This window comes from Lynx canadensis, chromosome F2 (genome assembly GCF_007474595.2).
Source record: "Lynx canadensis isolate LIC74 chromosome F2, mLynCan4.pri.v2, whole genome shotgun sequence".
NCBI classification, from domain to species: Eukaryota; Metazoa; Chordata; class Mammalia; order Carnivora; family Felidae; genus Lynx; species Lynx canadensis.
The window spans coordinates 40,274,123-40,288,955 of record NC_044320.2 but is presented as its reverse complement, the minus strand read 5'-3'; the positions used below and the strand labels follow the sequence as shown (position 1 = coordinate 40,288,955).

The following is a 14,833-nucleotide window of genomic DNA, read 5'->3' as shown; positions in this document are numbered from 1 at the left end:
TCTTTACATACCAGGAATGAGAATACAGTGGTGAAAAACAGAGAGGTCCCCGGTCTCCTGGAGTGGGCATTCGAGGAGAATGGGTTCCACAATTCATTTACTCCATAAGTCAGAGAGAAAAGCAGTGTTAGAAACTGGAAGGGAATAGGTATTTGCCGTGTTCTCTAGTACACATACCATGGCCACAGATTTGAAAAAAAGTTTTCATCACAAAATATTTCAATTACTTCTATTCAGGAAGTACATGCTCATTATTTTCTTCAGACTAGAAATTACTTTATCCCTCTTTTCTTTGAAGTTCTCTTAAATCTGTTGTTATTCAGTGTCTCTATCCAATTTCTCGTCAAATTGCCCTATTTGTAGCTTCCTAACGTTAACACCTCAATGCTGAAATGAAGCCTATAAAATGACTGAGGGGCTTAAACTGTGTGTGAGGCAGAACTGGTATTTAAGTCCTTAATGAAATTATGAGCTTTGAAAGTGTTGCATTTTGAGTTTACAGGGGTCACTCCTCTTTTTTTTTTTTCTTTTGCAGAGGGCGGTTAAGGAAGGGTGAGGAATACTCTTACTACACATTTATTACATTTATTGTCTTCTCTTTTAAAATACAATTTTCATGAACTTGTGATTTATGAGCAGTTCACACTGCTTGAAGGCATCTGTAAAGTTTGTGTATGTTTTTCCAACTCCCAAAGCAGTTTCTTTCTACTGGTCTAATTCTCGCAGGCAGAAAAGCTAAAATATGTCTCTCATTGCTTCCCGGATCTCTTGCCAGAAAAGTGAAAGGGGGCGGGGGACAAGAAAATAGAGAAGAGAAGAGCATGAAGGTGGAGAGAGGGAAAGAGGAGAAGGAAGGAGAAAAATGAAGGAGCATTGGAGCGCTGGAGCACTGATTGCGGACCAGCAGATCCAGAGCGGCCACAGCGCGGAGCCACCGGCGCCCACTGGTCCCCAAAGCTGCCAATCGAGGCGTAATCCTGTAGGAATTTCTCCCGGGTTTAGCTGGGAGTCACATTGCCGCCTCCTCTCCCCCTGACGCCCGGAGGAGCTGGGAGAAGCAGGCGAGGGAGGGAGGGAGGGAGGGAGGGAGCGGGAGGAGGAGGAACGGAGGAGGAGGAGGAGGAGGAGGAGGAGGAGGAGGAGGAGGAGGAGGAGGAGGAGGAGCGGGGGAGGGAGGCGGCGGCGGGAGAGGAGGAGGGGCGCAGCCGCTGAGCCACTAGCCCCGCTCGGACGCGCTTCTCTCCAGATACTCCCGGAGCTCCAGCCGCGCGGACCGCCCGCCCTGACCGCTCTGCCCCCAAACTTCAGCTGCAGCTACATTCCAAGCCATCTAATTTATTCCTCAAAACCAGCAACTGAGCCGCGACACTGGGAAGGAGTCCGCGGAGGAGTAAAACAGCAGCAGAGCAAGAAGAGCTCTAGAGAACAGCCTCCCAGGAGCAACAACTCGGCTTCGGGAGTGTAGAAACCAACAAGTGAGAAAAGCGCCGCATTCCCGGGGCGCAGCCGCGGGCGGCGAGAGCAGACGCAGGAGGAGCCAGCTAGCGCCCCTGAGCCGGGAGCCCCAGTCCCCGAGCCCAAGCCGCGGTCGTTGCGGCTGCTCTGCCCCGGATCCTTCTGTACCGGCTGCGCCGGGCGCTAGGCAGTAGGCTTCGTTTCGCCCTCGTTGCAAGCGGCGGCTGGGAGCAGCCGGTCCCCGGGGAATATGCGGCGCGCTTGGATCCTGCTCACCTTGGGCTTGGTGGCCTGCGTGTCGGCGGAGTCGGTGAGTGGGCCAGGAGGGGGAAGCGCGCGCCGTTTCGGGTGCTCGGGGCCGCGGGGAGTCCGCAGCGCCCGCGGGCAATCGGGCAGCGCCTCCTGGGGGATCCCTATCCCCGCTCCCCACCCGGACCTGGCGCTTGGTCCCCGGGGATCTACTGGGACAAATGCGCTCGCTCCTCCACCACTTTCCCCCTTGCCTTCCCTTCCCGCAAAAAAGCGCTGCTCGCCGGAGTTGCCGCGAGGTCCCCGGGGATGAGGGTGCGAGAATCGCAGTTTTGTCTAACCGCAGAGGCCCGTGGAGTCACTCGCAACTTCGCCCTCGAGGGGTCTTGCTGCCTGGCCCGAGAAGGACCTAGGGAAAGGCGGGGGGGTAGGGGGTCAGAACAGTCGGATGGCCGGCGAGGGAACCCGTCCCCTCCGCGCGCTGGGCGAGACCCAGGGACAACCTGGAAACTTTGGGGTCCTCTCCTCCACACATCACCCCCCACGCTAGCTTAGCTTTCCTACTCAGTTGAATGCAAATTCTGGGGAGGTGGGGTTCCGATTTAAGAAACCTGAGAGTGTCCGGGGAGGAAAGTTGCAGAAGTTCTTTTGTTTGATGTTCTCTGTGGCTGGGGCCAGGTAGCAGACACTTCGTGGAAAGGCTACCCCCCCGCTGAGGCCCAGTCCCGGGTCCCGCGAGGTGCGCGGAACGCGCCGGAAAATGCTGGGGCCCGGGGCTCTGGAATCCCAGTCCTGCGGCGACCCCTCCTCCTTGAGGGGCGGAGGGCGGCACCGCGGGCCCTTAGGGGCAGGAGGACATTTTAATACGGATTATCCTGGAGTGCGGCTTGCCGGACCTGGCCGGGTGCGGGTGACACCAAGCTCGGCCTCGGGTCGCCTGGCCATCGGGGACCGAGGCTTTCAGCCTGCCACGCTTGTCCTCGCGGGCTCTGGCAGGGGTGCTTCCGAGGGCCGGTGGAGTTTCTTCTCCCGCCCGGGTCGGCTGCGGGCACCCAGCCTCCCTCCGGCCGCGGCAATGGGAACTTGGATTCTCCTCCTTTGGGTCGAGTTTCTGGGGCTGGAGTTTGTTTCCTACGTCGCCCGATGAGCGCCCTCTAAAGGGATCTGCCTCCTGGGCTTTTCTGGTCGGTGGCGGCCCCTACCTGGGCGCCCCGAGCTTTGCCAGGCTAAGGTGGAAGCCTGAGCACCCAGATACTGTCTGCAGCCTCAGTGCGTTCCGGGGCTTCGGTGACGGAGTGCAGCTGTTTCTGACCTTTTTTTAGCTCCCCATACCTCCTCCTTTTGCCACCTAGTAACTTGTCCAGGGATGGTTTTGTGAATTTTTCCTCCTCGCCTTTGGAGTGTTACTTCCCTCTCCCTTCTCCCTCTTTTTGGAGTTGAAGCAGCAGTTCAGGAGTTGAAAACCTCTTGGGCACTGAGCAGCAGATGGGCGTTTTCCATCAGTGTGGGAGCCGCTGTGTGTGCCAGCAAGGTCCCCAAACGTTACTTGAGATTGAAAAGCAGGTAGAATTGTACACTGTACACAGAAGAGATGAGTATTTGGGTGCTTGGGCTGTAAAACAGAACTGCGAGACTTATCAGTATTTCTCTTTGGCAAATGATGGGCTAATCCGTTGGGACTGGTAATCTCCCAGCCAGTTATGAACTTTGACTCATTGTACACAAAAAGGAAGAGATTCTCTGTTTATTTCAGGAAAAAAAAAAAAAAAAAACAACGTTATTGCTCATCTCGTTGCAAAACAGGGCAAAGGGAGAAAGAACTCCCTCTAAAGGTTTTCAAGAGAAGCCTGCCTAAAAGGCTGTACAGGGGTAAGGAAGTCCTTCTTTTGGTCAAATCCTGTTCAGGATTTGCCAGGAAGTGTTTGGGGATTCTCCAGAAAGAATGTCTCTATTTTCTGGTTCTCTGGATTTTTGCATAAATCTGATATTGCTCCTTAAGGAAGCTTTGTGGCTGAACTGTTTTCCTACCTGGTGACACCTTTCCCCTGAACTCTCTTTGTGGATCTAATATTTTTCATTTCCTACCAGGATTAGATGCTTTCCCAGTGAGCTCCTTCACTGTGGTCGATACTCTTTTCAGTAATTGGACTACCATCCAGAAGGGTGATTAGATATTTTTAAAATGTCAACTTGGAGACTCTAGCAGAGAATCTTTGTTAGGCTGTTTCAAAGCCCAGGATGGCCACTAGTCCATATCAATTACTTTTTAGTTTCTGTTTCATGTATAGCGGCATGAACGTAGGTGAAGTTGATAGACTTAATTTTTTAACAATTAGCTATTACAGCACGTTATTTCCAGTACCTCGTATTTTAATTTGAAAACTGCAGCAGTTTCCTGGGAATTAGAAGTAGTTAGAGGTCTTCCGAGCTTTAAGTCTGCCTTTGTAAAAAGGAAAGGAAAAATGTCTGCAGTTATTGAATTCTTGAGTTTTATACTAAGCACAAGGCAAGGTGAGGGCGAAGAGGTTCTTGGCAATGAAGGCTCAAAGCTATCTGTGAGAAGAAACTGTGGCCCTTCCTTTCTGGATGCTGGAGACAGCAGTGGTGATGCATTCATACTTTGCACCAGCAGGTTAGGGCTTTTGCTGCGGGAACACCATGTGAGGGGAAAGACTGACTGAGTGTGGCGGTAGTGATATGCTGCTGTTTTTCTATCCATTTCTTTTTTTAATGTGACTGTTTATCTTTAGAAATAATATATTGCAGACTGCTATAAACACATAATTGGAACTACAAATATGTTTAAGAAGAGGAAGTGTTTTGAACTAGTGGAGTTTTATACACATGTTTCAGTGTGTGTAAATTAAAAGAAACTGTCAAGTCATTTGGACCCGTGCGTTACCTCTCAGTGCATTATAAAAGGCAGCCTTTGGAAAGTTTGCATTAGAGAGAAAAATAGAATTGGAACCATATAACCTTTTTCAGTTCTTTAAAAAAATATATTTTGGCTGCTCTAGTAATGAAACAAATTACTTTTGCTGGGGAATTTTATAGAATTTCTGTTTCTCTTTTAGTTGGGTGTTAGCAGTAGGTAGACATCATTGGAGAAAGATCTTGTAAGATCAGGCTTGTGAAAGATGGTTGTCCTAAAAGGAATTAGAGTTTGCTCTCCAATTCCTGTTCCTGGGGCCTGGTACATCTAGTTTTGAAGGGCTGTGTAACATGATTACTCACATAGCACCTTGAATAATCATTAGTTTGGAGAGGATTTCAAAAGATTACCTAGTTTTTTTCCTGGGCAGGACTAATTCTCAAGTCTCCAGAAGCCCTGGGAGACCTGCCTGGTCAGCCACAGGTGGCCTGGAGTCTCCTCAGGTTGGCAAAGCCCTGAGGCTGATCCAGCCACCCAGAATCCCGACAGCTCTGTCATTAAGGTTTATAAGGAGTCTGGTCAAGCCACTGTGCTATTTGGCATGTCAGCTGGCAGTGATCCAATAGGTGGTATAAGGAATGTCATCTGGGTTTAGATTCTCACAACACAGTCCCTTTTCAATACTGCCAAAAATCCAACTAAATGATCTTGCTCATCATTTCCTTCTTTTTTTTTTATATTAAAATTTGTTTAATGTTTATTTGTGAGAGAGAGAGAGACAGAGACAGAGACAGAGTGTGAGCAGGGGAGGGGCAGAGAGAGAGAGAGAGAGAGAGAGAGACATAGAATCCGAAGCAGGCTCCAGGCTCTGAGCTGTCAGCACAGAGCCCGACGTGGGGCTCGAACTCAACGAACAGTGAGATCGTGACCTGAGCCAAAGTCAGAGACTTAACTGATTGAGCCACCCAGGCATCCCTCATCATTTCGTTCTTACCATGGAAGAAGACCTGCCATTTCTGCCACCATCAACAGTACACTCCAGTATCTCACAATCACCTAATTCTTTCATGGCCCAGAAGCCAAAGTAAACTTTTAGAGGAAAAAAAAAAAAAAAAACCCAAAAAAGCAGGAAGGAATGAGGAAGAGGCTTTGATGAAAATAAGCTAGTCTTATTTACTTTTTTTTAGTTGTGCCAATACCATCATCTTCATTCTAGGCTTTTGGATTTGAATTTTGAAGACATCCTTGACTCATTCCACTTTGTTGACGTCCATGTCCAGTTGGACGTTAAATCCACCTATGTGGTCATTCCACAAACACTGTTCAGCACCTACTGAATGCCCGAGAGAAAGCATTGAACAAACCAGGCAAACTCCTCTGTGTTCTTGGAGCTCACATTCTAGTGATCCAGGTAGCTTCCTCTTTAGTTTTGTCTTTCTTGGGACCTGTGCCTTTATGTCAGCAGCTTTTTAGCTGTCCTTCCTGCCCGGATGTTCACCTGCTGTTTGATTTATCCTGTACCATTCTGATGGTGTTCCCATGGTCCTCAAACCTCCGTGTTTCCTTGTTATCATGGCATGGAATCTAACTAAATATCTCTGCCAGGTTTAGAAGATGCTCATAATATTGCTCTTTCCTATTTCTTCCCCCTTGATCACTCCCATCATGTCTCCCAGCACCTGCCTGCTGGCCTCACTGTCATGAACACTCTTGGGACACAGCCACCTCTTTAGTGTTTCTCCTTTAACATTCTGTTGATTCAGACCCAAGCCCCAGATGGCCTTTCATGTTTGACTGAGCCCTTGTTTTTATCTTTCTGTAAACGATACAGCAGACTAATGATGAGAATCGTTGGAAGCGTGTAAAAATACAGATTTCAGGGCTTCATCTCGGACTTACATGATCAGTAGCCTGAAAGGGGGTGGGATATTTTTATGAAGCATCTCAGATGATTTTAATGAATCAACCACATTTGGGAACCACTGGTCTGGGTCACATACTTTTCCCCTTCTTATATGCCATTCTGGGTTGGTTGGTGGGCTCCTGGCAGTATATAGCTGTGTGACCTTGGGAACCACTGTAAACACGAAGGGCTTTGGCATGGGAGGCGGACAAGCTGGGTTCACATGCTGGTACTTTGCCACTTACTATAGTACTTGGACAAGATGCTACAACTCCAAGTCACTTGAAAAAATACATATGTACATGTGTATAATTTGGACCTGAATGCCTTTATGACATGATTATTGTGGGCATAAAATAAGGGTGCATAGGAATGGTGGTTGAGGCACAGAAAGTACTACGTGGTTTTTTTCTTCCTTTCTTGGCCTCTGTTTTCTTGTCTATGAAATGTGGGAGCTGTATAAGATGTTCTTAAGCCCTCTGACATTCTAAGAGGTGAATTTTCTCTTCCATTGAGATTGATGCCATATAGGGGGAGGGCCCTCTTTTCACACATTTCACCCCTGCTCAGTGCTGAGCTTGGTAAATAACTGTTAATGATCCATACTTAAATGCAGGTGCCCGTGGCAAGGGCAGTCGGGATCCATCATTTCTGCTGAAGCTCAGCTTTGCCCTGGCCACTGAAAGCAGTGTGTCTGGGATCAACTGAATCCACCAACCCATGGGTGTACCTGGGCTAATTTGCCAGTTTTGACTCACTAGACCTCAGTTTCATCAACATTGCAGTGTTGGCATGAAGAGTAAACAAGACAAGGTCAAGTCCTGCAGTCATTGGTGTACATCCATGCTTCCTCCTGTTTGGTTCCATTGAGATTCTAGCAGACTGGAAGGAGAGAGTCATGTCTGTATTGCATGCTGGAGTGAAGCTGGTCATCTGAAAGGAGGTAGCAGGGCTGGTGAGGGAATGTTGGGCAGTGGGGGTGGGGGGAGTGGAGAAAGAGAGTATTTTTTGAGAGTAGAAATGCATGAAATTTCTCCTTTTAGCAATTTGAGTTTCAGTTCCTACTATTAAAAAATCTCACTGTGTTTTGACAAGTCTGTTTCTGGGGCCGCATTAGTTTTAGCAACAAGGCTGGAGGGGTGACTGCCTCTGAATAGCAAAGAACGCTGTTGAAATAGAATTGTGAATGTTTTTCTTGATTATCTCAAAGAATTGGTAGGACTGGGAGAAGGGGAGAAACCTTGAAGTCTTTGGAGATTTCCTATTTGAATTTCATATCAGCAGAGAGAGGCCAACTGGTATGCACTCAGTGATGTGAGAGCCAGCTCCTGGTCTTGGACTTCAAGCTATGGAAAATGTTGTTAAAGACAAGGCACGTTTTTACATTTTTTTCCTCTGCTGTTCAATTTGTTTTGTCGAAAATGTCACAAAGATGCAGAAAGCGTGCCCTTTACAAAGCATTTGGATGTTTATTTTCTTTGATGATTATACAGGTATATTAAATACAAATAGTACTGGTATTTAAGGAGTATGTGCAATTAATAGAGTTTAGTCTCATGATAAGATGACACATGGAATGAGATACTCTTAATCTTAAGGGAAGATTATTTTTTTCTAGTTCTTACCAAGAAAGAGTAAAAGTCAAATATTAGTTTTGTGTGGTATATTATTAAATATAAAGACAGCAGAAATAAATGTACAATATTTAGGGCAAAAGTGAGGTTTTGCATACATGCAGTTCATTATCTTAATCCCTGTGGGACCTCAGCTTCCCTGTGTATAAAATGATGGAGTGAACTAGAAGAATTTTCTGTCTTTAGCATTTAGTTTTTCTATATACTTCCGGGTAAGATTGGAGAAATGTTAAGATTAACTTAATCAATAAGTAATTATTAAGCTCCTGCCAAATACTTACTATTTTATTACTGAAACAAGGAATTCATTCACATTACTGAAGGGTAAGTCATTTCCAAGAGCTGATGGTGATCAGTTAACTTGAATGGAGTGTTCATCATGTACTGGGATTATATACGTTGCTCTGAATGTTCATGATCTAGTGTTTTCTCATATATTTTCTGATACAAGCCAGTGTAGCATGAAGTTGATGTGATGGAATTCACTTTCAGTCTCGACAGAAGAAAACATAACTTGTTGATATAATTTGGGGGCTTTTTTTTCTTTTAAGTTTATTTATTTATTTTGAGAGAGAACAAGAGCCTGTGAGTGGGGGAGGGGTAGAGAGACAGATATTCCAAAGCCTCCCGACATGGGGCTCGAACTCATGAACCATGAGATCATGACTTGAGCCAAAATCCATAGTTGACACTTAGCCAGTTGAGCCACCCAAGCACCCCAACTGACACACCCAGGCGCCCCTAATTTAGAGGGCTTTTAAAAAAATTTTTTTTTAATGTTAATTTTTGAGAGAGAGACAGAGCATGAGCAGGGGAGGGGCAGAGAGAGAAAGAGACACAGAATCTGAAGCAGGCACCAGACTCTGAGCTGTCAGCACAGAGCCCAGTGCAGGGCTTGAACCCATGAACCATGAGATCATGACCTGAGCCAAAGTTGGACGCTCAACCTAGTGAGCCACCCAGGCGCCCCTTAGAGGGCTTTTTAAGGCATAAGTCACTGACGGGTCTCAGGCTTCTCATTTGGTTTCTGGCCTAGATGCCCATTTCTAGAGAGGGGACTTTAACTGGTACCTTCCCCTCAGCTCCTCTCTGTAGCCCTGGAACCCAGTGTAAGTGCTGTGGTCACCACAAACAAGAATCTAAATTAGCAGGCAGTATGGTAGACCGGCTCAGAGCCTGGTCATTGGACGTCAGACTTGCCTGGGTTTGAATCCCCTTCACTGTGTAACTTGAGACAGTTTTCTTAACCACTCTGTGCTCAGTTTTCTCCTCTATAAAATGGAATATTCTAAACAAGATTTTTAGGATTATGCGAGACAGAATATGTAGGAGCTTTTAACACATGTTCATGTTTTATGTCATGTGTTAGTTACTATTTTTCTGATTCATGGTTTTCTGCCTCCTTAAAGAGTGGGGGCTTTGTACACTACATGGGCTTATCTGATCAGCTGCAGCCCAGAGAGTGGCCCAGGAGATGAACAATTGAGCCTGCTCTTTTTTTTTTTCTTTTTTTTTTTTTTAATGTTTATTTATTTTTGAGAAAGAGACAGAGACGGTGTGCGAGTGGTAGAGGGGCTGAGAGACAGGGAGACACAGAATCCAAAGCAGGCTCCAGGCTCTGAGCCATAAACACGAACCGCGAGATCGTGACCTGAGCTGAAGTCGGATGATCAACCGATTGAGCCATCTAAGTGCCCTGAGCCTGCTCTTTCATAGCTGGGGTTCTCTTTGCTGATTTGAGGAGGCCTAGCTCTATGTTGAGACATTGGAGATATGTTTGGATTCAGCTTTTCTCTAAACATGGGTGATGTGAGAGGATATGTCATTAGTTATTTCTGAAAGGGTCTTTGCAGGAACTAGATGAAGCTGTGAGTGTTAAGATGTGAATGCCCATTTTTTCCAGTAATTTTACCTTTTCAAATCTATCCAAAGGAAATAGTCATAGCTGGGTAAAATGTGTTTATTGAAGATTTATTAATAATAGTTAAAAAATGGAAACAACTTGAGTGTATAATAATAGATTAGTTAAATAAAAGAGTCTAAATTATACATTAAATACACAGCCATTAAAAATATGTTTGAAGAATGTTTATAACTTGGAAACTGTTTATAATAGACAAAAAGTCTGATAAAAAGCTATATATAGTGACACTAAGGTTATATTAAATAAATTTATATGTGTATGCATAGATCTGTACATGTGATAAAATGCACAGAACTAAATATATGCATCCACACAGATACAAACGAGTACAAGTGAAATTTAGGAACTCTGAATAAGATTAGTGGATTGTGTCAATGTCAATATCCTTGTGATAGTCATGATAGTTTTATGAAATGTTACCATTGGCGGAAACTGGATAAAGAGTAGAAGAGATTTCTTTGTATTATTTCTTACAACTGCATGTGAATCTGTAATTATCTCAACAAAAAAAAATCAATTTAAAAAAATGGCGCCAGATGCAGAGAGTTTTACAAGTACGTTCTGCCGATCCTTGAAGGAGTAGATAATAATTGTTGTTATAGAGCTTCCAGAATGATAGAGGCTGTTCTTCATTTTATCAGGTTAGCATTACTGTATGTCAAAATCAGACAGGGAGGGCATAGGAAACAAATCTACAGGCCAGCTTCACTTATGATGCCAAAAATTTACGTATAACATTATCAAACTGAAAATGGCAGCTTACTAAAAAACTGATGGAGCCAAATAGAGTTTATCCAAGGAAGGCTTCAACATCAGAAAAGCAATGCAGTCAACAGTTGAAGGGAGATAACAATATAATCATCTCAATAGATGCAGGAAACATCTGAGAAAAGATTGTAAAAATGTTAATACAAGGGTCTCTAATTTCTGGTTAACTGAAGGTTTACTATTTAGGGTTAGTACATCTGTGCTGATGGCTCCGATTCACTTGACATGTTTAGCAACCAAAAGATCACTGTTTACTGAGTCGTGAGGCAACAGTGTCTAGTTGCCTGGGTGACAGGTGTGTGACAGTGCAATGAAGTATGGGGTCATAACATATGTAGATTCTAATCCATATGAACTTGTAGTTCTGGCTTTGCCGAGTTTCAGTTTTGTACTCTCCCAAATTAAGATGACACAGGAGATGGTCTTCAGGGTTTTGGAATCCAGTGTATTGGGGTTTGGTTTTCGGTATTACCACTTGAAATCCACGTGACCTCGAGGAAATTTCTTATCATTTCTGACCTTGTGTTTTCAGTGTAAGATCGAGAATTATAATATTTTGCTTTTTGGTTATTTTGAAGATTAGCTTCAATGATGACTGAAAACTTCTAACGTGCTTTAAGCACATTTGATTCTCTTTCCTTCTAGCTTTAAATTTTGTGATTCTGGAATACATTCTACATGCATAAATATGTATGCATATGTTTTTTTTTGTTTCTCACTTGCATTTTGACCCCTGACACCAAGGGCTATGTATTTTCACAAATTTATGACCAGTTTATTTTTTACCAGGCAGGGTGTGATGCCGAATTATACTTTCTTTCTGCCATCATCTGTTTCCTCAGTTACATTCAGCTAAAGCTCAAAAGAGACTTGCATATAAGTTGAAAATTTAGTTAAGACTTCATGAAAGCTTCATAAAACCTGACATAGTACTTGGGATTACCATTGTAAATGCTTACAGAAGGTCAGTATTGGAATCTTATGCTGTAAACCCTGATTTATCTGTTAGGTTTGCTAATGAATTAAAATCTTAATTTTATTTCTGCCCCGCTTTGAACTCATTTAGATAAGAGTGGTGAGTATTTTTATTTCATAATTTGGGCATCCCCCTGCCTTTTGAAAGTTCACATTAGGCTATTGCATTTTTACGTAAGACCTATCTTAGTACCTGTTTTCACTAACTGAAAGAAATCTGAAGAGAATTTTCGCTTTTACGAAACAAGGCAAGAAGTGAAAATACGTTGAGCGTTTGTTTTGTGGTGAGCCATTATGGAGGTGGCATGTACCCTAAGCATCAAGAAGGGCACCGCCAGTCTCCTTCCTGTGGAACTACACACAGCATCTTCGCATCAAACCACTGCAGCTTTGAACTGTGTGAGCATCTGTGCTTTATCTTGATTCATTTTGTGTATCCATTAGCAAGATGTGTCCTAAGGTACCAGAAAAGCCTAAGGGAGGTTATTTTTTGGGTCTGGGAACGCTCAAAGGTTTTCCCGTATAAATTACTGGTAATTGCTTCTTCGCTTTCTGCCACTTTGGCTTACGAAAGGTTTCATGGGAACTCTCTGCTTTCGGATAGCGGGAGGAAACTGTATTAGATTTGATTAGATTTTGTAATGGTTCTGATTGGTTATTGAATGAAGTTTTATGTTTGGTAAGTCAATCAGTTAAGACTTAAATCATCTTGGCACATCGACCAAGAGCAAAGCTCTTTGCTGGTCTTGCAAGGTAAAGAAAGAAATTACGACATGATACCTACCTTTAAGCAACTATCATCTACCTTTTGATTATTTAGGGGAATTGAAGATGTATTGGGCCCATAGATAACATGTGCATTATATGTATCAGTCTGAATCTAGTTAGACATACCTAGCAATCAAAACTGCCAAAGAACTATATCTACAATTGAGAGGGATAAGAAGAACCCCTTGTAGAAGAGAAGTCACTGCTTTCCCAGAAAAGCAAAAACAAAACGTTCTTTGAAGTGGCATGATGTGTTGGAGAAAAATAATTCTATTCATGACCTGAAGACATTTGATGTTCAAATTTTTTTCTCTTTCCCCATCTGTTCTCTGAGGAAAGACATCTGGGTATTAAGATGTATGAAAGACACGAAGATTAAGAAATTGTTTAGAACCTGAATAATTTCTTCGTGTTTGTATCCGAGGGGAAAGAAACCTTACGTTTCATATAGTCTAATTTTCCATACTCTATAAACTTGGGGCTCTGACAGGTGAGAACTGGACCTTATGTGTTTGGCTAAGATCAAATCGTCTTAACTGATGAATGAAAGAGGTATGAAAGTGTCAGGATGATTTTTATTTTATTCTTTTGGACTCTGCCTTTTCATTATGTAACAATGGATTTAGAGCTGGAATTGACTTTTAAAGGGAAACCCATCAGTATTTGTCCAATATCATATAGTTAGTGGTAGAGCTATATACTGGACCTAGGCCATCTGATTTGTTAGTATTTTTTTTTTTTTTTTTTTACCATAAAACATTCCCTTTCTGGCTCCTTCTTCTCCTTCATTGTGCACATTAATGATTAGCACCTAATACACTTACTTCTGGCCCATGGTTGGTACGTAAATGCAATATCAAATGGAACATACATTATATGTTATATGCTCTGAATCAGTGTGGTTAATGTGTTCTGTGCAAAATGAATAATTTAAAATGATGTTTAGATAATTTTTTAACTTGCAGCAAAACTTGTGCTCTGGTGGACTCGATTATCATCCACAAACATTTTGGCTAATTCAGGGAGGAGAACAGAAAGCACTAGGATTTGGAGATACCAGGGGCTGACGTAAATCCTAGGAAGATTGTGGAGACTTGTAGACAGAAAAGGAGATGAAAGTTTCTTGGAGATAAGAATCAAAACTAGAAGCAAAGTCCTCATGAATTAATACCACATTTTATGGGATTAAAAAAAGCTGCTATGGTAGGTTGAGGGAAGAAGAGCGTTCCTTAGATTTTTATACTAAAAATATGTCAGTGCTTTCCTGGAAAAGAGAGGCTGAGGCACTTCTGATCCAGGTAGAAGTACTTTTTTGCTCAGTTCCTTTTGCTGGTGTTGGGCGTAGGGTCATCTTTTCTCCCAACATTTTTCTCTTGAAAACATTTTTGGTAAATCTTAGCGTAATAACATAAATATATTTGCCTCATAATTTTTCAGAAAATTAGTCTGTGGGGTGGTATTTTTAAGAAATGAATTTTATTAAAGGACACTAACATTGAAAATTACTACACAGACGTCCTACTATGTACTTAGAGCCATGATAGGCACTTTCCATTCTTGTCTGTAATTGTCTCACAACTGCCAGGCGGCATTTGCCACGACTGCATTTTATGTGGCCTAGCAGAAGTTAGATTCTCATGTTTTGGGGGCTTTTTTTTTTTTTTTTTTTTTTTTTTTAGCTTTAAATAGCCCTGACATGATACTATTATCTTTCAAGAGAGCAGTGAAAGTATTTAAATGTATAACCAGTTTTTAATACGGTCTAACAGGTGTAGCTCAGAAAAATGAAGTGTCACACTTCATTTGCATTGGTTGTCCAAATACTGTAGGTCACCCATATTCCTTTTTTTTTTTTTAAGTTTATTTATTTATTTTGAGAGAGTCACCAGGGGAGGGGCAGAGAGAGAATCCCAAGCAGGCTCTATACCAGTAGCACTGAGCCCCACGTGGGGCTCGAACCCATCAAACCCACAAACGGTGAGATCATGACATGAGCTGAAACCACAAGTTGAACACTTAACTGACTGAGCCACCCAGGTGCCCCACCCATATTCTGATTTCTTTACCAACGTGGAGCCTATTGCTTTGATGGCTTCTCTCCATAAGCTTGTGTCTGGTAATGGGGGAACTAAGGAGTAGAATTCACAGGGTCTCTTTAAATTCTCAGCTCTGCCAATGTCTGGCTGTGTGACCTTGGGCAGATTACTTAGTCTCTCTCTGCCTCAGTTTTCTCATCTGTAAAAAGATTCGTCACAGTAGCCACCTCATGGTGATGCTGTGAGGAT

At 43.4% G+C, this 14,833-nt stretch overlaps 1 protein-coding gene across 1 annotated transcript in view; it reads left to right on the top strand.

Moving 5' to 3' along the window:
• The first annotated feature begins 1,216 nt into the window (after positions 1–1,216).
• SDC2 (syndecan 2) overlaps positions 1,217–14,833 on the top strand; it is a 101,406-nt gene continuing 87,789 nt past the window's right edge. The window contains exon 1 of the mRNA XM_030304219.1: positions 1,217–1,765. Within this exon, the coding sequence (XP_030160079.1) occupies positions 1,706–1,765 (60 nt within the window). The 5' untranslated portion in view covers positions 1,217–1,705. The remainder of the gene's footprint in view (positions 1,766–14,833) is intronic.